General features: G+C 41.8%; 1 protein-coding gene across 2 annotated transcripts in view; it reads right to left on the bottom strand.

Moving 5' to 3' along the window:
- Positions 1-2,806: 2,806 nt before the first annotated feature.
- The window catches only part of lrfn2b (leucine rich repeat and fibronectin type III domain containing 2b), a 153,064-nt gene continuing 128,852 nt past the window's right edge, over positions 2,807-27,018 (bottom strand). For both annotated transcript variants that reach the window (XM_065963729.1, XM_065963730.1), the window contains exons 5-6: positions 20,120-21,516; positions 2,807-7,508 (exon numbers count right to left, since the gene is read on the bottom strand). In XM_065963729.1, coding sequence (XP_065819801.1) covers positions 6,524-7,508; positions 20,120-21,495 — 2,361 coding nt within the window. In that variant the 5' untranslated portion in view covers positions 21,496-21,516 and the 3' untranslated portion in view covers positions 2,807-6,523. The remainder of the gene's footprint in view (positions 7,509-20,119; positions 21,517-27,018) is intronic.

Below are 27,018 nucleotides of genomic sequence, written 5' to 3'. Positions count from 1 at the left end.
TCGCTTCAGTCTGACATATCCCTCCATCTTTAAATCCACCACAGGCTCCGAGGAAAACAACCAATGTGCAGTTTAAAGAATCCTGCAGAGGTTTGTGACTGACAGACTTTCAGCTTCACTGTTCTTTTGTTTGTTTTCAGCCTCACAGACGAGTCAGAAGCTTCAGACAGAAAAAAACAAAACATTTCAATATCCTTCACCTTTCTTTTTGTTGTTTTAAGGTTTTAAGGATGCACCGTTCTCCAAATGTTTATTTCAAGTGAAGTGAAGTAAATCACAAGGAAATTCTACAGTTCACTAAGCAGACGCGACGTACATCAGAGAGTAAGTACAACACAAGCAAGGATCTAGAAAAAAGGAAACAATGTCAGTAAGAGCAAACGATCAGCTTTGTGTCCGATTGGACACACGGTGCCAAGAGGCACAGCACAACACTGACGGCAGTTTTTGAGAGCTCTAATCACAGTTATCAAACAAAACCATCGTCATTACCATCATCATCATCAATAATATCGAGACTATCAGCATCATCAATGTCGTAGGTATTCATGAAAGAGCTGGGTCTTTAGCTTTTTCTTAAAGGTACAAAGGGACTCTGCAGATGTGGTTGAAGTGAAGTAAATCACAAGGAAATCGGTTTCTTTTTTTAGGTTCAAACCGCTGAAGTAATCCAGAGTGGTGCCTCTGTGCAACTTATTATTTACAGTTAAACTGAGACTCACCTGAAACAGATGAACAGGCGCTCCTTCAGCAGATGGAACGACCCAAGAAATCACAGAGTTTCATTTACAGACACACTCAGATTGCAGAGCTTCACTTTGCTGTAAACAATGAAGCTCGTGGAAAAGGAAGAGTTGGCTGAAAGTCATTTCAATGCTAACTGCTCAAACTATGCAATTTACATCATGTGCATCACCACACACACTATTTTAGAGATTATTGTCTTAATCTGTGTGAGCTACACTTCAGGTGTTACTGATCTGGTGTTTGCATATTCTTTTGTCCGTCAGGATTCAGACTGATCTGATGCACCTTGAGAGATAATTGAAGGGTCCACGGAGACATGAAGACATCCTAGCATCAGATGTCTGCTGCCTAAACTGTGTTAGAGTGAGTCTGTTCTTCTGGATGTGAGAAGTTAACATTTCAAAGACACCTTTCAATCCGTCAGCTGGTTTAATCTTGACCGCCGTCTGTTTTGCTTCCTGTATATTTGTAAAAGGCTTTACCTGCAGTTTAGAGTGTGAGCCAAATCCTTCAAGGAGAGGATACAAATGTGGTACAAAAGACGAACAAAGGGAACAGATGGCAGCTGATCGACAAACGTTAAACACATTTGCTGTAAACTATCATGAACCTTAAGGTGTTGTTTCTGAACGATGAAATATATCTAATTTTTTCCAATCACCATTATTATGTTCAATTTACATAAAAGAATCAACCAATACTTCAGAACAGGCTGCAATTAAATCCTAAAGTGTGTCCACCAAAGTTGTTGTTTTGTCACTAACAGGCTCAGATTGTCAATAGGCCACATTTTAAAACGGTCCACCAAAAAATGGAATCCTTGTATGTTTTCACGTTAAGAAGTTCGGTGTTCAGACACCATTATGATAACAATTGTGGTCAAAGGGCTGCAAAAACGACTAAAAACGCTGTAGTGCACATGCCAGGCCAATAGTTGGCAGTGTGACTGTGTAATGAAACAACACACAGATGTCCATTACATTGCCTTCTCTTTGTAATTGTACTTTTTCCCTGTTGCATTCATAACTGAACTGTATTTATAACTGAACTGTTGTCATTTCTTCTTTTTATTTTCTGTCTCTACTTTTATCTGTTATTCCTAAAAGCTTCCCGCAGACAGGTGTTGCAAATTAGCATTTTGCCAAAAACACTAAGAGCAGTGCATCTGGCTCAAATTAATGAAGTCAGGGAGTTTGGTAGTTATGAAGGGAAATTCTGTAATGTCTGAGTCTGGTTAAAAAAAATCATCCTTCTCTATATCTCAAAGGTCTCTCTTTAGTGATCATGTATGTTATGTTGTCAGACACTAACAATAACAATCTCAGCCTGTCAGGGACAAAAACAACAACTTTTAGTTGATCAACTTTGGTCCAGTGCAGTTTCCCCAAAGGAAAATATTGCAGCCATTACAGCCTGATTTACATCTTTCAGCTAAAGCAAATTATTCAAGTTGTTTATTCTAGGCTACGTATTCTATATTCAGACCCCAACACATGTTTTTAAAAAGTTCAGTGTTTAAATATCCAGGAATGATTCTTCTAAATTCATTTGTAGCTTCATCATTAATTGTTTTCTTTACGTTCTTTTATTGTTTCTTTTAAGTCTCCATCTGCTGCGGTCAAACAGGAAACACTCTGACATCATGTTTGTCTCAGGAGATTTTTAGTTTTATCTTTGTAGAAAAAACAACAAATTGAACCACAGAAACAATTTAATTTACAGCTCCAGGTGAGAAATGTGAACAGCTGCTACTCGTCACCTCCTCCCCGGCTGTTTGCACAGATTCACACCGGAGAATGGTACAAAAAAAACCCGATACGCAGAGAGACACTGTACGCACGCAGTCATATCAGAAATATCACAAAAAAGTCATTCAGACAGCATTTGAGAAATGTCGGCATGAGTGAACACAAACTGTCTCAGGGGTCATCTGCAGCAGAAACATGCAACACATGACAATAAAGCAAACAACTTCAATTGGTCAAATGAACTTACATGCAGTAAGTTCACACATTTAAATTAATTAAAGAATCTAGATTTAATCTAGATCTAATTTAGAGTTTCAAAAACCTGCAGGAATCTTGTGAACACTGAAGGGGGACTTTGAAAATCTGAGTTTTCAAAATGTGATGTCGATTTATAAAAAAAATTGCATTTATACAAAATGATTGAGCATGAAATTAAATCTGAACTTTCTGAAAGATGCATTAAAGACTTACTAAGGTTCTCAATTACTGAACAACGTCCTCTGAAAAGAAATGGGTGTGTGAAGGGAAATCCGGGTTTTCTATATTTTGACTGACCTACATAAATAAAACTAAAACAGCCTCTAACTGGTATGAATAACCAAATAAGTTATAATTATTACACTAGCCTGTAGAAAATTGTATTCTTGTACTAGTCACAGCCATAGACTGAATGTAAAAACTGAATGTAGCATCAGAATTGCCTAGAACCTACATTCTTATAATATCCAGCAGGGGGAGAAAATGGTGGTTTAAATTAAATGTCTGGTTATATAGAGTCTAGGATGAAATGGTCCTTTACTTCAAAGCTGATTTATTCCCTCAGTAAACATTTCCCTAAGGAGTTTATGGTCTCAACCTCTAGTTTGAAGTCTTCCTCGATACAGCATGATGTTCATTTAATAAAATATGTTCCCATTTAGAGTTAAATGCCCCATTTCCACCAAGTGGTCCAGTTTGTTTCAGTACGGTTGGTACAGTAAACTCTGATCTTGCTTGTGTCTCCACAGCCAACCGTATCTTTACGAGAAAAGCGGATTGTGAGCTGGATGGCGATAGTGGCGTCAGCCAAGTAATAGTGTGTAATCATAGCAGCAAACATAGTGCGGACAGCCAATTCATGAAGAAGAAGAAAGTGACACAATAAACAAAAGGCAACAATAGAAGACGTCAAGCAGAAGTCCGCACCTCCAAGGTAGTCCTTATTTCAGTGCTAGCGCTGACATTAGTTGCAAACAAACAGCCCTGAAATTACTCTATGAAAGCCACAGGATATTTAAACATGGCACGTTTTGTGTTTGTCCTTTATGACTGCTGTCGCAAAGAAAGTGATGATTCTTTCGACAATCAACAGACTGCAGTGTGTCTAGAATGGATCGGCACCTTTTGCACCTGAACAGAAGGTTAATGGAACAGAGCGACTATTTTTGTGCCATTCCCAGCTTTTGACAATGAACGCGCCAATAAAAACGTACCGTTCTGAACCGGACCAGACTGCTTGGTGGAAACAGGGCTAAAATGACCAGAAAGCAGGGGAGGATTCAGGGCGGGGCTTCCTCTGATTGACAAATGGCTTCTCTGTGACCTGTAAAATGTCTTGTTCAGTTGTACCTACATACACATTTTGGGGTCAACTCATTTTGTTTTGACCCTTTTTTCTGCTCGCCAAAATTGGCAATTTAAATCCAAATTTGTAAAGTTTAAATGTGGTGACCAGAATCACTAGTTGGTTAAACTAATTATTATATCTATTAATGTAGTCCCAATGTCAGACTGCAATGTTGTGTCAAAGCTTTACAGCAGCTATCTGCCACTAGATGGTGCTGAAACTACGGTAATTGACTACTTCCATAATGCTCAACAACCGAGACCTGAACAGCAATAAAGCTTGTTGCGTGGAACCTTGTTAGTATTTTATCTGTAAAATGAAGATAAAGCTGAATGTAGGCTGTCAGGTTAAACTGCCATATCGACCAGAGTGAGTTGTTACCACATTCAGCAGAGGCATGTAGACGTTAACCTACCTAAGGAGGACCGAAGGCTGGTGTAGCTAGCACTGCTAACATTAGCCCCACTCGGCAAAGCATTGGACTTTGTGTACCTTAAAACGCTGTGATCCCATATTTAGCCTTGTGAAATAAATTGTGCTCAATTTTGATTGTTTTTTGAGCGTCGGGAGCGAGTGTCAGCAACAAATCCTCTTGATTCAATTATTTCCGATCTGAGTTTCGTAATAGCCAGCGACCAACGCATTGCAAATACTTTTTCTATTTTCCTTTTAGTCACTTGCATGGACATTGATGAGGAATAAGAAACAAGGGAGCTCAACAAGGTGTTGGGAGTGTCCTACAGGGAAATTTACTTTCTTTCTCTTTCCTTAATCAAACAAGCTTGTTAGCTTTAGATGGCAGTAAATTATAACACATAATGTATATGAATTAAACATATGAATCACTCTCCACCTCGCCAGGTTGTATGCCACTTTCTCGTATGATTTCGAGTATCTTTAGGCAAGTTTCCGGATGGGCTTATCAGAAAACAAACGTATTTACATCAAAAATGAGTCATACAATTACATAAAGGCCACGCATTCAGTCTGAAACCCAGGTTAGACCTGTCTGGATTAAAGTTTTAGTTTAATTGTCAGTGAGATCAGTCGATAAGAACATCCCTATCCAAGTGTTTTCTAACCAAGGATTCACTTCGCTAACAATGCTTGCACTAGTTTTGTCTCATGACTCCTCGCTCCATCCTTCCAGTTCCAACCTTTTCTCCAAATATGGTCACATCTCGCTCGAAAACAACAATGGCCACAAAGCCAAACTTGAGGCAGAAGCGCATTAACCAAAGATTGACGTCAATGCTGCAACACTGACTTCTTATATGAGGTCTATGGCCCTGGCTGATTCTATAAATAATCTTCAGACATACTGTGTCCGGCTTCCTCCCCGTTTTGTTTAGTTATAGTCGTGCGGCTGTTTCCAGAAAGTAGCTAAACTTAGGTGGTAACTGTGTTGTTATTATGCTAATCCTGCACCCAGAGTTATCCTCTAACGTTTGTCATAGCACCCTGAATATGAAGTTTCAGCAGTATGGAAGAAAATGTTTGCTTGCATGTTATGTGTTGTAACAAAAAGAGAGTTCCCTTTTTTATATCTTGTGTTTTAAAATTGAGTTATAAAACCCTGAAAAAACATTTGTCCAAACCAAACAGATCTAATGTACACGAACACACAGGCGTTGATTATCCTTCCTCTTGCACCAGTTTCCTCTCGAATAATTTGGCATTTTTTTAAACATTGAACTGAGTCTCTACAGTGCAGACAAAGAGCAGAAAATAATGTTTGTAAAATCTTTGCAGTCACATGAAATTTCAAATGTTCAGCAAACAGAATTACCGAGTGACCCCCTCAAATATATACTCTGATAGAAAGTAAATATATTCACATACAGCTTTGTCAATAAATCTTTTGTCTTAAAGTTTAAGCATCACATCTACACTTATATATATTTATATCTATATTTATACTGCACCGTTCAGTCAGAAGATAAACTGCATCAGGAGGTCACTGAGATGAAGATGAATTTACAGCAGAACATTTTATATTTGAACCCAGACGCGCCTTAATGCTTGTCAAGGCAGAGACCAGTGTTGTGTTTGACCAGCAAAATAAAAAATATAAAACCTTAATTTCATTACATACTTTAAATGTACACAGGGTAATAACAGTCCATGGGCATGAGCGCACATTTCTGTATCGGACAGCACCGCTTTCCCTTCAGCTGATTGGCCTGTTAAACCGTCTCTGTACAGCGTGAGAGGTTAAGGTCTTCTTCTCCTGAAGTCTGTATTTGGCTGTGACTGTGACTCACTGAGTCTCGTCGAGTCTCCGAGTCTGAGCGCGGAGGAGGAGGAGGAGGGCGATGAAACGAGTGTGCTTCATGCAGGATGAAGGCTCTGCTCTGAGACCAGCGGGCGTGTGTTGGCGTGGAGGTGAGTCGGGGCAGTGTGTACACGCTTTCCTCCTCTCCTACACTGTACTCTCCATCACCCAGTCGGCGCTGTCCAACGTGCCCTTGCTCCCCCCCGTGTCCCCCTCCTCCTCACACTGCAGCAGCATGCCGTTCACAGACAGGCTCCGCCTAGTCCAGATGCTGCTGATCCTGCGCCGTTTGTTGCTCAGCTGAGCGGCCCCGGAGCCCTGCACGTCCCCCATGTCGAAGGACTGACTCCTCCTCGGTTTGGAGTCCAGAGGGAGCATAAGGATCCGGCTTAGGCTGGAGTCCAGAGTCCGGCCCAGCAGAGGCTCCCTGTCCGTGCGCGGTTTCCTTGCCGCTGTGGTCGAGGCGCTACTGGAGGCCCCCAGCTCGCTGCCCTGCGCCCCCCGGAGGTCCAGGGAGGTGAACGCCCCCAGGAGGTGGTCTAGGTTGGTCCGGGGCTTCGACTGAGCCGATCTCCAAATGTTTGCGAGGGTGCTGTTCGGGCTGTAGGACCCGCCCGCCAAGGAGCCCGATGAGGAGGAAGAGGACGACGAAGTGAGGCTGCTCTGCAGGGACCCGCACTTAAACTCCACAACCTCGTCCTGCAGGGTCACCTTAGCCTTCACCTTGGGCTCGGGCTGAGGCTGCGACTGATTCTGGGGCATCAGGATTCCGTTCTGCCCCAGTCGCCCCCCGTTGGTCTGAGAGTGCGTATCGCTGACGTTGGTCAGCTTCCCCACGGGGGAGTCGGCGTCTGCAGCTTTGTAACGCACCATGAGGATGACGATGAAGACAAGCAGAGTGGCAACGATGATGCCCCCCACCACCAGGATCATGGTGCCTCCCAGCAGCTGGCTGGGTAGAGACTGGCACTGCGCGTAGTCGTCCTGGGTGAAGAAGTGGGTACAGCCCACCACGTTGGTGGCAGTAAGCGTAGTGGCCGAGTCGTCCCAAGCGGCGAGCACACACAGGTCGTAACGAGTCCCCGACACCAGGTTAGTGACCAGGAAGGCTTTACTGGAGGAGGGGATCATCCTGCAGAGAGAGAGGACACAGAGGAGGGCTGCAGGTTAGAGACTGAACATGAAGATTACTTTATGTCTAATGATGCTGCTGAGATCTCAGTTAACCCTTTGGACTCTGAAATAAAAATGAGTTTGAAGACACACATTAGTATGTCTGCTTACAATAATGTCTTTTCTTGGAGCAGGTTTAAGATCCTCATAAATCTTAAATCTGTACAACCTAAATTAAAGGATTAAGTCAGTCAGTTAATCACAACAACAGATAAAAGTATCTAAGTTGTGTCACCTGTGCCCTAAAAAAACCCTAAACATATAAACCCAAAACAATTCTGATTATAGAACCTTAAACAAAACACTTCTTTAATCTCCAGAAGTTATTTGAATATATGCACAGGTTAAATGTTTGTGTAGAGGGAGTTCTGAGTTTTCTATAACTTCTGTTGTTGTTCACAATAACCCAGAAAGTGGCCTTAATTCTGTCAAAGTTATATTAACAGACTTTACAGATCATTTATTTTGAAATCACACACAGGGGGAATTGTTTTCTTGATCACTAGAAAGTTTGCACATTGCATCTCTTATAAATACTGCGGCACAGTTACCACCAACTCTCAGCAGACGGTCACTCTAACTGTGCGTGGCTGCTATGCTTTTAGTAATGAGGCTGATTTACATAGTATTGAATAATTTACATATGCTCAAACATCAGCGACGCAAAGAATCTTTGCTGTGCAGCGCACTTAAAAGGAGTACGTCAGCCTTTGTGTGTTTGGTGAATATGATTGTGTCTTTTTCTCCCTTCTGAACCTGTTTATCGGGCGCAAAAGCCGTGCAATACTGTGAATCAGGTCCTCATTGTATAGAAGTTTATGTGAAAATGGTCCTACTTCTCATCTGATTTATTTCTTCTGTAAACATTTCCCACATGAGTTGATGGTCTCAATCTGTAGTTTCAAATACAGAAAATACATTCTTCAATACAGCACGACTCCCTTTTTTTTATGAGCAGAGTGGAAGGTGTTTTTGATTTAATATAGATCCATGGCCTACATTGCTGTTTCTGCTTTTTTTTCAGAGGTATTATTGTGTAGCTCTGCTCAGGCTGTTATTGTTTTTATTAAAGGAACATGTTCATGTCCTTCAGCTGTATGTGACCACCTGAACATTGTTATACAGCTATACAAAACATACAGTTTTAAACATGAAAGACACCTAAGATTAAAAAAAGATTGATGTCTCCTATAGTTGTGTTTTTATTTGATCCGTTTAAACAGGATCATGTGAAATTAATTAAAACAACCCATCTGCCTGCAGGAGACCAAAAAGTGTCAAAGACACAGAAACAGCTACAGTGAATAATTAAACCATCACTATTTGAACAGTGATGTTCAAATATGTTATTTCTGCACATGGAGACTGAAAAAGCTACAGCGACCTCTTTTTACAATGTTTCCTGACAGCCGAGCCACAATTTCTATTTGCATTTGCTGGAGTTTGTGTCCACGGCTCAGTCTCTCCGGTTGCTTCTGTAACAGACAGCCAGCAGTAATTGGCTTTATCTCAGAGCCATCTGTCTCGCTGCAGTGAGCAGAGGGTCCGCTGATAGCTGAGCTTCAGAGCAGTCATAAAAAAAACAGACAGAAACCCCCCCCCCAAAAAAAATAAAACGACCGGAGACTGGAACACATTCTGTCTCAGCCAATCCACGATCGATGTGGACCTGTGGGACCCGTCAGGGAGAACAAACCGAGGGAGAGTGTCGGGTGGTATTAAGTTGTGACGCTGCTTGCAGGTGTGTGTGTTCCTGCTTCAACACATAGCAGCAGGATGGGGAGGCGTCCTGGGAGTGATCGCCTGTGAGTGCCCGAGGCGAGCAGCTCAGGGTCCAGCAGCAGGTCGTGCTGATGCTTTAACACTCACTCCTGCTGTCTGACTGATACACACACACATACACAGTTTATCCTGCAGGGATGCACATCAGACGCTCCATCCCAGACTCTATGGGTCAAACTATTTAATAGAGCTGAGATTTACCAAACTTGAAGATAAATCTATCTTCTCAAAAGAGTCCTGATTCTAAACTGTTCATAATGCAGTCTCTTTCACATCAGCTCATATTGTCTCTGTGTCCCTGCAAACAGAAAAAAAAATCTAGGGCAGGACTGGATTAATGAACTTAGAGGCTAAGCTAATTAGCTCATAAAAAAAGCAGCTCTTGTTTGCTAACCCCATCATGATACCACCGCCTGATTAAAAAAGCATCAGGGAGCGATGAGTTAAAGAATCAAACTGAGTTTAAAGCATGCATGACACTTTTGACCTCCCAAAAGGAGAGTGTGCGCTGCAGAGAGAGAGAGGTCAGCCCTGGTGCCTGAACACGAGTCATGTTTACATTTTACTGACAAGAACCTCCAGAGGCCTTGTCCATTATGACTCATGTCTGTCAGGAGGAAAAGAGGGAGAGGGAGAGTGATGTCGCTGCAGAGACATAAAAGCCCATGGGGACGATGGGGGTCGAGTCAACAAAGCTGCAACTTTGTCAATGAAGTGTCTGCTTCTGTCAGGGTCAACTTTTTCAAACCACAACCACGCTGCTTCTTTGAAGACTCTTGTTCAGTATTACCAGGAGACCCTAAATAACTGCAGAGGACATTTTTAGTCTTACTTTTCAATGAATCTGTGCTGTAGATGAATTAAAGCCGGAGAAAGACTCACTTTTTTTAATCTTGCATCCGCGTGCACTACCAGCTGGGTCATGAATGTGATGTTAATACCTGACTTTCCACTGTCCATGTTACTATAGGATACCTCTAGAGGGTGTACAGAAGATAACTGCCAATTAATCAGTTAATCGTAATGTATCTATCTACGTTCAGCCACTTTTATTTAACCTCACCTTATTGTACCTCTAGCTGAATCCATCCGCCAAAACATCAACATCCAAGGAATCAAAACACCAAACACACATCATAAAATAAGTCTATATGCAGATGACATATTGCTCTTTCTACATAACCCTTACTCATCATCACTACAAGAAACAATGAAGCTCATAGGAAGCTCCTCCAACGTCTCCAATTATTCAATAAACTGGCATAGATCTTCAATCCTTCCACTTTAAAGTAACAGCTGGGATGTGGCAGCCCACACACCATCTTTTCCTTTATGCAAAATCCACATCACATATCTAGGAATTAAAGTGTCCCTGAGGCTGTCAGAGCTGCTCAGTCTCAATTACACTCAAAACAATAACTGATAATCTCCACCGCTGGATGAACCGCTGGATCCAATATTGGATGGCAGATAACCTGAGTGAGAGCATAGCACCTCCTGTACTTTGGAGAGCTCATTAAATAACGAGCCAACATGACTGAACACGGTGATGATATTTGAAAAAAAGATTCAATATTTGTAGATTCTCAAACAGACGTGTGAGATTTGGTGTTATCTTACTTTTCAAGGCCTCTCAAGAACTCACATCTATTGACTTTGTAAAAAGCAGATGTTTTTGTTAACTTTTGATAACACCTGTTTAACCGTTTAAATAGTGACCATCTTAACTGACAACTTTTAGTTTGAATGCATCTGTGGTTGTCTGAGTTACAACAGATGTTGAAGCCGGAAGGTGGCCTTACAAATCCTGCTTTGTTTAGTTTTTCAAAAATACCAATCATATAAGTCTGTAACTACAACAACCACAGACGCTATATTCTGATAGTCGTCAGGTAATACTCTTTAAACTGTAACACCAGTTAACACTAATGTGACTAAGTTAAACAAAGTTAAAATCTTTGTTAACATAGTAATGGTTAAACTTAAAGTTATGATGACCAAGTGTGCTCACCTCCGCCTACTGGGAATTTGCAAACTGCATCTCTAACACTTCAACAACTTTTTAACAGTCACAAATGATGCACACATCTTTTTTGTGTCAACCGAGCTGTCTTTACCAAACACAAGCAGTCTTTACATCTCTGGGTGCGTTCGAATTGTCCCTCCTATCTCCTTTCACTATCCACTTTACCTTAACCCTGGAAGCATGTAAGTGGCGGCCATGATAAGAGCCGTTCGAATTCTCTAAAAGTTAAGGAAAGGTGGGTCAATGCTTCCTTTATAACCTCCTTTAGCATAGGATACACTGGACCATCCTTTACCAAAGGAGATGAGATATGCCGCCCCACAATTCCTTGCGGCCGCAACATTTACGATTACATTAACGATGATTATAAAGTGATACAGATGATGTTTGATTCAACATATTTCATTCACTTAAGAATGCTTTGTGCAGTTGTACATTTGTATGTTTAAAATATTATGTGTAGGCTATATCTTATATAAATGTAACAATTAATTTCATACAATCATATTTATTTTGATGTTGATTTCTGAGTGGACAGGAATGTGATGGTTTCACTTTTGTTACTCGTAGCCTGGTAGTCTATATTCATTTTATATCAATCCCAACCTTGTGGTAATTAGGATTATTTCACCGGTAAGAAGGCACAGGGGAAAGTTTTTTAGATGCATTTTTTGTAATCCATTTTCGGAACATTGTAGTTTCACCACGGCAGACCCACGTCATTAACCTCCGCCAGCCCGTCGCATTTAATGACGTCACCTAGTGGAAAATGTGGTCGGATTGTCAGAGCAACGAGATTGCCTTTCCCTAAGTCCTTTATGAATTCTCCTAACATCTTTCCTTAACCTCATGACGTTTTCCCCAGGGTTAAGGTGAAGTGGATAGTGAAAGGAGATAGGAGGGACAATTCAAACGCACCCTCTGATTTATCAGAGGATTTCAACACTCCACTAAGGAGTTACATGCAGCGTCCTGTGTCCTCTAGATGGGTCAAGAGAACAACAATGCACTATGTTGCTGTGAAAAAAGAGATAGATCACATCTTTCTACTTGATAGTGAAACATCAGATGTTAATGCCTTACAAAGACCCTTTAACCAAAATTCTGATTTGACCTCTTTAATGATCTGTGCCCGTTAATGATGTTTTTTGTGTGCTAGGAGGGCTTATTTTCTAATAAAAAATGAATGCCGTTCAGTGTTTTCATGCTGAGCTGATGGAGCCGTGTTGAGAGTCTCTGCTCTAGTGAATGTATTTTTACAATGATTGAGGGTCTATGAAGTTAAGCAGAATTTTGTCTTTATGGTTTTCTCCTGCAGAAGGTTTTAAAGTGTAAACATTCTGCTGTTGTGTGATGTGTCATCAGGCGTTTTCTATATTTGATTTCTATTCCCTGTGCTGCTGCAGGACATAGTCCAAAACAAATTCACCTCCTGGGACATGAAAGTATCTTATCTTATCTTCAGTGCTCAGTGTCCTGAGCATTAAAACGCCCTCAGTGACAGCTGCACTCACAACGGAACACGTTGAAAATAGTTCAACTTTTAAAATGCCGCTGCGCTCGTCAATGTCAGTTCTTCCTCACCAACTGATAAAGAAGGGACGGGACTTCCAATATCAATTATGTCAACAACAATCACTTAAAGAGTTTCCCCACTGGGGATTTATCAAGTTTTTCTAAACCAATCTAATCATGCACACAAAACTCATTATGACCAAGAGTACAATTTACAAATTACAGAGGGATTATTTCCTGATCACTGGATACATACTGTGGTGCAGTTACCACCGACTCTCAGCAGACGCTCTATTTTCACTCTGGGCCTGGCTGTTAGTGCCAGTGTTACTAAATGAGGCTGATTTGCATTGAAGGGGACCAGTTTGTCCCCAAATTACTGCATAATGGCTCATTTTAGCATGCTCCAACAGCACCTGTGCACAGAGACACTGTTTGCTCTTCAGTGCAGTTAGCAGTGCAATTAACCCTTTGTGTGTTTAGTGAATAGACGTGTCTTTTTGAATCAGGCCCATGTTATCAAACATGAAACATGGATAAGGTTTTACAATGTTTCAAAGAAATGTCAGTTTTATTGACAAATGCAGAGCTTTGGGACGCTGCTGTGGCCACACTCTGACCAAAATCAAGATCTGAACCTTCATTTTTATTTATCTTAAAGGTTTTTAAAACACACTGACCGAGCTGATGAAGGTACAACCACTGTAAGTGACAAAAATACAAAAAAAAGTCCAATAGGATGACTTTCTTTTTTGGTTATGAATGTAAGAAGCCTTTTTAGTAGGTTTAAATGTGAAACATGTGAATCAAGTTTTCTACAGGTAAGTAAAATCAACTGTCTGAACACTTGACCACAAGGTTTAAGTTTTAGCCATTACAGCACTTAGCTCAAGGAATTAATTATTATATCAATAATTAATAGAGTAATTTATACTCTTAATTATTATATTTAGGACCCAAGTTTAAAAATTCAGGTTTACTTCTTTAAGGTGCAGGATTTTGATACATTCGATCCCTCAGGCAACACAGTTTGATCCAATGTGTCTCACAGTCTTCATGAAAGGCAGAAGAATGTGAGATATATTGGACAGAGTTCATGAACCCAGAACATCACAAACCTCACTCTTTGTCTTTTCCAGTTAGTCTCCACAGCTCAAAGGAAAGAAGCTGTTTTATAATAAAAAGTTCTTCTTCTCAAAAATGTCCTCACACTTCATTAATTCATTGTAATTGGTTGCCTGGGACTAGAAGGGGAATTCTCCAGCCTGGTGCCGCTTGCTCCTGTGTCCCGGTCTAATTGATTTCAGGTTGTTTGCACAGACGAGCTAATTCGTTTAACTCATAAGAATAAAGCCAGAGTCCAGGGAAACCTATGCCCATGCTTATCACCGGGAGATAAAAGTTTTTGCCGCCCCTTCGGGCTGCAAAAGGCAATTTGTAGAGTGTCCCCCGCTTGTCTAGCAATGCTGCAGCATTAATCAGAGAGAAACAGGGAGGAGAGAGGAGGGGAGGAAGGAGAGAAGGAGACTGGTCCCTCTCTTACTCTTCTTCAGACTCTGAGAGAGATTTATTAGTGGATGTTTCAATATCCTTCTTCTTGGTTTAGACAAGAGCTGAAAAACAAACAGGCTGCATCCTTCCTCCCGCAAGCATCCGACTACTTCACAGCTGAGACGTCACATGTCCTATTTATTGATTTCTTTAAGCTTCTCTCTCTGGACAAACCCAGTCAAGGTCATGCCAAATGTTCTCCCGCCCCACTGAGTCAGCGTAAACATGGGTGTGACGCTGAGAGATTTGATTATATGCTTATATAATCTGACGCGCTCGCAGTCTGCAGCTGTGCAGTAAAGGACTAAATGGGCCGTGACATTTTTCTGTCTCCGTCTACACCCGTGAATATCTCCTGGTAGCTATAAAACATCCTCTACATTCTAACACTGATGGATGGATGCATTAGGGAGAGGACGTTCTGCTGATACTGTGGTAAGTGTTACAGTCTGTGTTTGATGAAACAGCATAACTCGTGTACACCTGCAGGGAGCCTGCATGTCTCTGCCGGTGAGATCGCACTTAACATCATCGGATGGATTTGTAAGGACTAGAGCAGGCGTTCATGTGCATCTTCCAACTCGTTTACTGGTTTTTCCGATGTGTCCGACACCACATGAATGCAGCTACAGCCCCAACTAGTGACATGCAGCTATACGGTACACAACATCTTTCAGTCTCAAAGCAAACAGAACCAAATGAAAAATGTAAAAGGGACCAAAGGTTTGAGAGAGCTTTACAAGAAATGGAGAAACTTCAGTATGGTAAAGTAGTCTATAATTTAAGAACCGTCCCTGGTATTAAGCACAGATCAGCTTCAGATATAACCTCAAAAACTTTTTGAACCGGCATCCTAATGATGTCTCCGATATTTTGATACCATACAGAGCTAATTCTCTCACTGCTAGGCCAGACTTTCATTAGCTCGAACACGTTACTGATCCTAGCATCACTCTGCTCCCCTGGCACACACCTGATCATCCCGCTCTCTGCCTGGCTGAGCCACACACGTCTCCTCCTGACTGTGGCTTTACGACAGTCTGTGCTGCAGTATCAGAACATGCCGCAGGAACTGCAGAGTCTTTACAATGTTTTCAACATCTTGATTAAATCTCTTTTGAATTTACATTTCACCATGGGCGCTGGTAGCCTAGGGGTAAGAGCATTCACCTCATGCACAGAGGCTATAGCGCTCGAGATTGAGCGGCCCAGGTTCAAATCCAACCTGTGGGTCCTTTCCCGCATGTCGTACCCCACGTTCTCTTTCCCTGATTTCTACTGTCCTATCTCTAAAATAAAGGCATAAAAAGCCCCAAAATACATTTAAAAAAGGATTTACATTTAATGCATATTAACAGGGATGGTTAGGACATTTTCATTTCACGTCCTCTGGATACGTTCACTTTCTGAGAAGGCACAAACAAAGTGGGGAAGGGGAGCAGCCTCTGCTTTGTGGGCAGGTGATAAGCAATTTAAAAAAAAAGAAGTAGATTAAATCATACCAGCCACAAAGTGCATCGGAGCACCAAAAGCCCAGTATGCAGATGACCAGTCCAGCCGGGTCCTCAGTGTGAAACATTAATTCATGAAGTAAAGGTTGGCCTTGTACCTCTCACTCTTTGTAATGTTAAGTATTTAGTTTTATTTGTGTTCTTCTTCTGCTGCTTCCAACCTCTGATTAAAACAAACGCACAAACTTTAGAACATCTTTTCAGGAATTAAAAGCCACCTTCATTTCTCCCTGAGACACTTTAAAAAAAAACAACCTCTGTTCTGTTCTCAGTTCTGTGGCCCTGACGCCTTCACATTCTCCGCCCTGCATGAAGGATCACATCAAAACCTTCAGTTCAAGTAACAATGTGCCAATCATGGAGCGCTGACAACTTTGTCCTCCAGCTGCAGCGTTTGAAGAGCAGCTGAAGACTCTTACCTCGTGCGAACAACAGCGGGACACGGCTGACGCCATGAAGGTTTGTGGATCCTTTGAATCGCAGCCGCTGAAGGATTATTTCCCAACTTTAACTCTTATCTAAACTTTTACATAAAGTTTTTCCTTTCTCTGCTCAGCTCTCCTGAATTAAACTCTGCTTCCATGAATCAATCTGTGAAACATTTCAGGGCTGCTCTCAGAACAAATTCACAGCACAGTGACTGCACTTATTAAAGAAGAACTTCATATTCTCGCTGTAGCGTTGAACAGTGATTAAACCCCTCCAGATTTAACACAGATATAGTTTTTAACATCTTAATTGTTCTGGTAGGTTCCTGTCAGTTTCAGCTTTTATTTGTCTCATTTTTAACAAGACATCTTTAGAAAAAGCAGCGAGAAATCTGTCTCATGTTCCTGTATTTAAAGATAAAACTCTGCAGCTTTATTTTTAATTTACTCAGTTTTCAAAAAAGTCCTTTTATTGTTTTCTCTACTCATATTTCTGATTATCTCAGGATAACAAAGCTGATTTTTTTCACCATTATAATAGAATAATGTATAATCAGGGACACATTATAATAACCATCATTACTGAACAGTAACATGATTCAATGGTCTGCTCGCGCTGAAACCCATTCAGGCATCTCGTCTCCTGTGTCAGCCTCCAGGCTGGACTCACTTGTTGCTGAAATTCTAACGTTTCTCTGCATAATTAAACTGTCATTATGTCTATGGTGGCCCAAGTGTTTCAAATTGGTTAAGGTTTGAAAATCTTCTAGTGTATAGCCTGTAAACATAGACACACGTACCGTTTTCAAGACTAGAAAATCATAAACTAGATCGGGATTGCAATGTTATTAATTTTAATTTTAAATTTTGGAGAAAAATGTTCACCTGAAGAAGACCTCTGGGTAACCCTTCCTGTCACTGAGAAAAAAGATTGACAAACGAAAAATCAACTCTGAGTCTTAAGAAAGCGGTAGCTGAAGGGCTTTTAATCTTGTTATTCAAATGAAACTCCCCATTTTATTCAGATTTTGGAAATGTGTCTGTGATTTTAAAATAGCTTGAAATGGGGGCGCCGGATAGCCCAGTGTTTAAGTAGCATGACCAGTGTGCGGAGGCTACAGTTCTTGTGGCTGTGGCTGTGGGTTCAAGTCCGACCTCAGCCCTCTGCTACATGTCACGCCCTCTCCTCCCAACACTTCAGCTGTCCTATCTAGTAAATTCAAAATCTGGGCCCAAAAATATATTTAAAAAACAATTAAACTGAGCTGCTCACACATCTCTAGGTCTGAGAGAGTGTCAGAAGTTAATGGTTTTAACACTAACTTATGAAACTCTCTGAGCCTGTCAGGGACGGAATAACAACTTTAAGTGGACATACTTTGACAATGAGTTTTCGTCCTGCAGGCTGAAGAAATTCAAAGGGGCAATTCCAAACCTTTATCTAACTTATGAATCATTTTGACACCAAATATGTAAAAAATAGACTCTGTGTTTCATTATGAATTCCTTTTAACAATGACACTCCTGAGGTGTTCAGATGAAAGCCACATATAACGTGGAGAGACGGGATGTTCTTCTGGGAGCTTATAAAGGACAGAAGGAGTAATTTGGCGTGCAGGATACAGAATCGATTGAAAGAGCCAACAGAACATTTTAATGTATTTCTTCGTTTTTGTGACCTGAGTCTCTTTTTCTTATTAGCCCAAAGTCTGCACACATTCACATTTTCAATTGTTTCTTTTTTTTTTTTTTTTTTACATCCAAATGTATGTAAAACTTGGCGAACTGATTTGCATGCAGGGAGTGTTTGTCATCCAGGCGTGCTTTTACATCAGCTGTCATCTCTGTACATACTGTGCAGCCTGGAGAATATGCTCTTTGACTATTTGCATTAAACGAACAGTGTATGTTTAATTACACAATATGCATACTTATATTAAAAATGTTGATTAGAATGGAAATGATTTATGCAGTAACACTATACGAATGCTGAATAGACGTAATGACATTACATTACTATTTGCTGGAGTTGTAGTGTATAATTCCACAAAAACTGTAAAACAGTCTTCTTACAATATTATCAGGGATTTGCAAATAAAGGGTGGGCTGGCCCTCAGGCTGCAGCTCTGAAAATGTTCCACAGTTTAGAGGAGATAAACTGATTTGAATTAGTCTCAATAATTGGATTCCTTTCTGGCTGGTTGCACTTTTGTTTTTGGAGACTGTTGTAGAAAACAAGCCTCATCTAAATCAGGATAATCTCCAACAAATTCTGCTGGATTGACACAATCCCCCCTCCTCCTGAGAAGAAGAGGAACCCACCTTGTTATAAGAAGAATCAAGCCAAATAAAGCACATAAAGTTCAGACTGTTCTTATTTACTTCAGATGAAGAAGAAAAAGGGGAAAGATTGATTGTGACCCTATGATGAGCCAACATCAGTTTAAAATGTGACAGAAACCATTTCTTTATGCTGATTCCACAGGGAAGTCAAGCTGAAAATACTGCATCCTTTAAATATATAGTTTAAAAAAACATTCAATACATCTGTCTTTGTCTATTGTATGATTCTCCTTAAACACGCAACATTGTGTAAAGTAAGTTTGGTGCTGAGCCTCTCATTTAATGTTAGTCTTTTTCCTGCTGTGCCAAACAACATCTTTCAGTAAATAAGACGTTTTTATCTGCACATTACTGAATACTAAATATTGACACTTCTGTGTTCTGTATTGGGGCGGCAGTATCTCAGTCTGTAGGGACTTGGGTTGGGAACAGGAGGGTTGCCGGTTCAAGTCCCATCATGGACTGAGTCTGGAAATTGGACTGGTAGCTGGAGAGGTGCCAGTCCACTTCCTGAGCACTGCCGAGGTGCCCTGGAGCAAGGCACCTAACCCCGAACAAGGCCCAAATAAACCAAGATAGAAGCAGCCAAAAAACAAACTCTAACCCCCAATTCACACATACTCTGTGCGCGCCGCGGTCCGTCAGCGCTGCGCACTACGTTGTACTTAGCTGCCACTCAAGTCAATCATTGTGTTCACACAGCGTGCGCAGCGTGCACTCTGCTCCGTTTCAAATACACAGCGAGTCTATTTTTGCCGGAGTACGCTGCAGGCATGCGTCAAGCTGGACAGAATATGACAGCCCGGACAGGAAGCCAGACAAGGAAACGCACAGAGTCTCGCGATCGTATTTTTCATCACTTTATCAACATTACATCAAAACAGGAACCAAATTAACAACAATGCATCCTCAGAAAGACAAAGCAACATGTTGTTTGCATGTTTTTCTCTTTATTCTCTTTATACTCTTTATTATGTCATGGGTGCGCTCCGCTGCGCTGACATCCCAGAAACGGATCCAGTGTGAATGGGCGAGAGCCGTCCGACAGAGCAAAACCACGGCGCTGACAGACCACGGCGCGCACAGAGTATGTGTGAATTGGGGGTAAGCTTCAAAGTTGTTGTCGATTAAAAAAGGGTGATATGACGGTTATTTTCTCAGGGAGTTAAAAAACTTGATTTCTTGTCACAATTAACAGACTTTAGTAGTTTTCTTTGTTATTTAGGTATTTACCTCAACAAGTAGCTCCATTTTCAAAAAAACTTTCAATAAGGTGAATTTCTTACCCTGATGGTTTAAAGAAACCCTATCAATCACCAGTTGTCAACCAATATCCTATATACTAATAGTCGATAATCAACCTAAAACTGCCACACAAACTTGACAATTGTTAAAAAAGCATGCACATATTTACCTGTAGATGAGCACCTCATCGTCAGAACAGTTGTACTGGAGCTGGTACATCTTCACTTTGGGAGCTGACTTGCTCACTGTCCATGTGACCAGCGCTGAAACAGCTGTCACCTCGGACACAGACACAGTCTTCTCTGGTTGGTTCTTTGGAGCCCCCTTGCTGATCCTTGTAGTCCCTGTGATATCAGAGAGGCGGGACTTTGGAGCAGACGGCTGCCCGGTTCCATTGCTGAGGTGGGGGAGTTGGACAATCGACACTTCCACAGGAGCGGTGGACTCTCCGGCCACGTTAGCAGCGATGCAGGTGAAGGTGCCGTAGTCCTTGGAGGTGGTGATGGTGATGCTCAAGGTGCCATTGCTGAACACTGACGTCCGGGACGAGTTACCAAGCAGCCGGTCGTCAGGGGAGATCCAGTGGATGGTGGGAGAAGGGTCTCCGGTTGCTTCACACCTCAAACTGGCCGTCTGCCCCTCCAAAACAAGCATCCTGTGGGTGTGCTGGGTGATGAGAGGAGGCTGACACACGAACTCCTCCTCCTTCAAATTCCAAAAGTAACGACCCTTCAGGGAAGGAGGGGAGGCACAGGTCTCCAGGTCGTCGTCTCTCTCAAGCCTCCGCAGCCACAGCATCTCACAGTTACAGTGCAGAGGATTCCCTCCCAGGCTCAGAGACAGCTGAGGAGCGTAAGGAGTCGTCAGGATCATGGAGTCCTGGGCCCGGGCAAAGATGGGGTCAGGTGGTAACTTCTGCAAGCGATTCGAGGTAAGGTCCAATCGTGCAAGCCTTTCGAGGTCGGTGAAGGTTCCCTCTGGAATAAAGTCCAAAAGATTGTGGTCCAGACTGAGCTGGTGAAGGTTAATCATCTGACGCACTGAGTCCCAGGGTATAGAAACCAGGTTGTTATAAGACAGATCCAGATCTTCCAGGGCCGGTGCAAGGTCCTCCAAGGCCTTCTCATGAACGCGTCTCAGTTGGTTATTGTTCACGATGAGGTGCTGCAGGTTGACCAAACCTCGAAGGTCATCGGGGCCTACCTCTGTCAGGCGGTTATTGTCCATATGAAGCGACCGCAGTGTCTCCAGGTCCCCGAAGGAGAAGGGCTGGATGTAGCTGATGGTGTTCCTGGAGAGGGTCAGGTCCACCAGGTCGGACATGTTGGCAAAGTCCTGCTGTGTGATGCGGAGGATGTAGTTGCCTCCCAGTCGGAGCTCGACCGTGCTGCGGTCGATGTCCGGAGGCACGAAGAGAAGGCCTTTGGAGGGACACAATGTCCCCAGAGACTCGGACAGATTCTGGCATGAACAGTACTTGGGACATGCATGAGTGATCATCACTGTTGCTCCCAGGACCAGCAGGCAGCAGATGATATGGTCCATGGTAGAGTCATACAAGGGGACCTATGTGAGGGACAGAAAAGAAGAAAGATGAGTTTAAGGTGACATTACAGACGGTTTCCAGCAATACAACATGGCCCCTGTTTTGATCTATGTGTTATGTTGGCTTGCTTGTTGTGTGTTCCAGATGTGCTTCTAGATGTACAATATTGTTGTCCCGTTCTAATCTGTTTTAAGAATGGCTGTCCTTGCTTTTAAGTGCCCTATATGTTCATTTTGCTGCTCTGTCTTAATGTGTCTTGTATGTCTTGGGTACATCATTCACCTGCTCAGGTACTACAGTTAAAAATGATCCATAATGGCTGAACTGGCACAATGTTATGAATGTGCACTTTCCCTTTGACTATAAAATGTATTCAGTTTAAAACAAATAGAATAAAGACTCAAGATGAAGATCTGAGTTGTAGCCACAAGCCTGAATATGTCCTGCAAAATGATGAAATATCTGTTAAAGGGGATTAACTTAAACATCTGTCTTTCTGATTTTAAATCTTTGTTCTCATTCCAACAGGAATCAGGCAGTTTGGGTAAAAACTTTGACAATCTACAAAGTGACTAAGGGCTTATCCCTTTGCGTGCCCTGTTGACCTATCGCTAATCTTTCTGAACAGACATCGGTTTATGATTCCAGGGCCATTGTTATTGGCTAGATGTGCTCTGTTTCTGTTTCTGTTTGTAGTCGCATTTGCCTCACTTTTGGGTGTAAGCAGTTTGGTTTATAAGTTTTGTGATAAAACTTTCGGGGGAAAAAAGGTTCAATTTGATGTCACTAGAAGTTAATGTTCATTTATGTAAAGAATTGAGACTTCTCATGCACAGTTCAAAATATATCACATACTGGTATTATATGCTAAGAAATCTAATTAAAAAAATAAACAATAATTATATATATTTGCTTTTTGTAAGCAATGCACACCCGTCTTGAGTACGAGGGACTGAAGATGAAGTTATGATCATGTAGTTGAAATGAAATAAAAAGGGTCTACACAATCTTGATGGTTTTTGCAATAGAATCTTTTTAACCTGCAAGTTGTAGTTTATTTTGTTTTATTAACCCTAAGACTTAACCTACAACACTGCTTATGGCCGTCATGCCACCCAACTAACACTCAACTATTTTCAAAACATTAAGAATCTAGAAATACACCCATCTGTATACAAGAAAAGATAACAATGTGGTTATATTTTCCCTTAACTCCAACTTATCTCATGTCTCAAATAGCTATTCGGACTGCAAACACTGACCAACTGAGGGAAGTGGGAGTCTTGGCATCTACTGTATATCCAAAAGTATTTTTTTTCTGGACATTTAACCAAAAGCTGTAAAATGTTAAAGATAAGGTTCTCTGTTGAAACGTTATCTGCAGACTCTTCTCTTTGCTTGCTATTCGAAACACAAGCCAACACAACAACAACAAGTGCAGGAGGCTTTTTGACAGGCGCTTATAAAAATTACCTTTATCAATAGAATTCCAATATTTATACCCATGGATGTGCCGGGTGCTTTATTATCATTATCATGATATAATACGGGGGTTAAAGTTGTACTTTTTGGAAAAATCTCATTACGTTGTATGTATTTACTGAAGCTCAGTGTAAGTTCAAGCAGGAATATGATTCATATTGCTCCGTCTTGCCACCACCACCTCCACCACTAGTGTCTCCATCAGGGGTGTCCTACCCTGGTGTCAGCCTCATTACCCCCTTTGAATACCTGAAGACATGATGATGGAGTCTAAAGGCCAAAGAAAAGGCACACGTCTCATACTTTGCTAAACTTGTCGGAGAAATAAATAGCTCAAAAAATGAGCTCTCTTCTGATAGAAATGTAAGAACAGTTGACAGGGTGGTCATCTCTGAGCGTTTTACTATAAACAGAAGCATTGGGCATTAACTTAAGAGAAAAATATGCTCTGTCTTTCTGAATGAAGTAGATACCGATGTTGTGCCAGCGCCTCAGTGTCATGCATTGTGGATCCATTTTTGGCAATTGCTTGATGGTCCCTTGAGTCACGACATAGCCAGACTGAATGCATTTTAGAAGCAACGTCTTATATTGGTGAAGCATGCCATATCAAGTCAGCTGAGACTGGAGAAACACTGCAACGTCCAGCAGATCAGAACGGGCTTTAAACAAATGCAAAGCTTCCTGCGCAAAGCCAACAAAGTAACAAAAATACCTTCAATGTTACCTAAAGACATGATTATCTCCAAATGAACTGAAATAAAGCTGGATGTATTTAAACATCTCCCTACAGACTGAGCTACTGCCTCCCCAAAAGAATATCTTCTATTTGGATTTTGAGGTGTGATCACCTCTTTAATTCAGACAAATAGAGCAGATTCTCTTTCTCAGGTGAGATATAAGAATATGTTATGTGACCCTTTTTGGTTTCAATCTAATAATTTGAATTTGGAAGGACAAAAATTTAATTTCTGTTGAAGAGATTGGATATTCACAGGAAAAAGATAAGTTAGCAATAGCTACCGTTCCATATAAAGACATTTACTCAGACACTATACAGTCTGTTGTCAGTGGTATTCATGTTATGTTTGTCTTGTAAAGATTGTTCTATTATAGATCCTGTCAGTTATCGCCCCCCACCCCAGGGACACTGCAGCGGCCTATATCTAGGACGTCAGTCAACGCGGGGCCATTACTGCAGGTGGATGGAGCGCTCAGCTGTAGATAATGCAGCATATCATAATGCAGTCCTGTGATCAGGGAACACAGTGCAATAACTCAAGTGCACAGTGCTTGGAGACACGTTAGAGCTGTAACAGCAGGCCGCCACCGCAGGGGGGGCTGAGGTGATAAGCTGTGTTTATGGGATGCTCATAAATTAGCATATCTCAGTGGTCAAATAAAACTACACACGACACATGATGCAGTAACTGCATTAATGCCACAGAGACGACAACATCCCTGCACTTATATTATGCCCTTTTAATAATACAACATAATTCAGATAAAGACAGCCAAAGGCCTGCAGTAGAGAATATTCCACCTTCAGTTTACCGCTGTGCACATTTTCACATCATTTCATGCACCCTGTCATTATAAACTGTTATTCTGAAAAGAAATACAGCAGGCCTTCCAACATAAACAGACATTATCCCTTTTTCCCTTGCTGCCTCACACCCACACATGCATGTACATATCTAAGTGTGCACAGTGCACACACACAAACCCACAGTGACATGTTCAAACAGCCAAACAAACACTGGAGCGTCGCCAGAATTGCCTGTGATGACTCACATCTTTACATTGAGCTGAAGCGTCTCTATTCTTATCAACTCTATAACGCGAGGTTCTTTCTCCTCAGAAAGCGTCACCTGTCTGATGTGAGAGAGGTGCTAATGGGTTTAATGATGATAAACAGATCAGTGTTACAGCGGTAGGGAAGGATAAGCAAACTGTGTGGGCTCAAGGAGGCAGAGAAAAAAAAAGCAGTTTGAGAGGATTAAAGGGACTGCAGCACCTATAGCGCTCACTACATTTCACTTACTGTGATGCTTTGTGTTAAATGTGATCTTAGTATGGAACGTCACAGTAAACATGTTTACAGCGGAGCAAACATCTGTTAAAGACAACGAGAGTGAATCATCAGCTCTGTAAAAAGCCAAGACGACCCTGGGTTGAGATTTCTATTTGAAACTTTTATCACAATAATCATAAATCAAAGATTCAGCAACCCAGAAATCAAGAAATATAACACGTAGAATTGAAAATACACAAAACACTTTCTTGTGTGCCAGATAGTGTTGTAGTAATCCAAATCAGTCCTGATCTCAAGACCAGTCTCGAGACCAGATTTTGGAGGTCTTGGTCTCGTCTCAGAATCGAAAGCATTTTAACTCGGTCTTGTCTCGGTCTCACCCTGAGCAGACTCCTCATTTTAAATCAAGACCGGTCAAGGCCACCACTGACAGGCTATTTTTCCATGTCATTACTGTGATTAGAAGACAAATTTCCAGTGTCTAAAAGAAAGAATAACTTCAATTCATTCATTATTTGATAATTATTTGACAAGTAATGGAATCAACATTAAAAGGCTCTGAATGCATGAAAAAATTCAGGTCTTTCTGAAGTCCAGGGCTGGTCAATTCGTATTCTCTTTTTTTTTTTGTCCAAATCACAACTTGTTCTCAAAACTTCACCTGAACCACACAAACTGTAGGGGATTAAAACAGAGAACGTTTTTGATAGAAACCTAAAGTTCTGTCTACTGTCAACTGTCTAGAACAGTAAAACTTTCACCAGCCGATGCTGTCTCTTTAAATAAACTTTAGATCAACGATGTGATATATAGAAGGAAATGTGGCACAGATGAATTCTGCACCAAAGAGCCTAAAACTGTTATTAATAAATGTGACGTTGATAAGTTACTTGGCGCCCGGACTCCAGCCCATTGTAAATGACCTGCAGAGTCCTTTACAGCACGCTCACATGGGCCCGGACACACACACACACACACACACACACACACACACACACACACACACACACAGAAGTGTTTCATCACACAGAGCAGGGACGCACGCTGAGGTGGAGCGTTTAGTAAATCATCTGGTCAGAGTCAAGGGCGCAGCGGGTGCAGAGGATGGATGGTGCGGAGGTCAGGGAGTTAGCTAAACGACATGTGAGCTGACAGGTGGAGCACCGCGGCGTGCAGGTGGCTCCGTCTTGTTGCGGGGGACAGCGGTAATCAGCGAGGACCTTGATGTGAACACTCATCACAACTCCTGACAGACTCCGCTGTGCCGGCCCCGGGGCCCGACAGGCTCCAGCCTTCATGCCCCGACCCACCCCGAGGTGGACGGCAGCAGAGACACACGTTTATCTTCACTCACACACACACACCCTGACGCTGCAGAGCCCTCGGAGCTGCCGTGATGAACCACAGATTCACTACTCCTTCCATAACATTGTGAAAAGATTGAAGTTAATATTGAATTTCCTCAACATTCACAGCTTCCTGTGACTGTGTTGTGCAGCTGAAAATTCATTTCAGCGTGAGCTCCAGAGGGTGTAGAGCGTGTGCTCACACAGCAGCCGGCTGTGAATAGTAAAGAGGAGAGCAGAAAGAGGCAGAACAGCCTTGTCTCTCCTGACGGCTCGCTGCTGCAGTCTGAGCAAAGAAAAAAAAAAAATGACTGAAATAGTAAAAGTCAAATGGGTGAAAGATGGGAACAGCTTCTGTGAGAAACTGGATCCCAGTGTTCCCACTGCTGTAAATACATCTCTCTGTCACAACCCATTCTGCTCGCACACTCTGAACACACCAAGTTAGCTGTGCTGAATTAAGCTCATCGTGTATGTTGAGAAGATTATTTAATTTGACAAACTGAGGACAATTCTGGTTTGTTATTGAGAGACATGCTTTTTACACACATAGGCCCTGAAATACACACATGCACACACAGGACCTGTGGAAACAGTGGAGGGATGTCAGAGTGAAGCACACACTGATACTCAAGAATGCCAGAGCTGTTGGGGGTTCG

This window comes from Labrus bergylta, chromosome 15, assembly GCF_963930695.1.
Source record: "Labrus bergylta chromosome 15, fLabBer1.1, whole genome shotgun sequence".
In the NCBI taxonomy this organism is placed as follows: Eukaryota; Metazoa; Chordata; class Actinopteri; order Labriformes; family Labridae; genus Labrus; species Labrus bergylta.
This window is presented reverse-complemented; position numbering and strand designations above follow the sequence as displayed.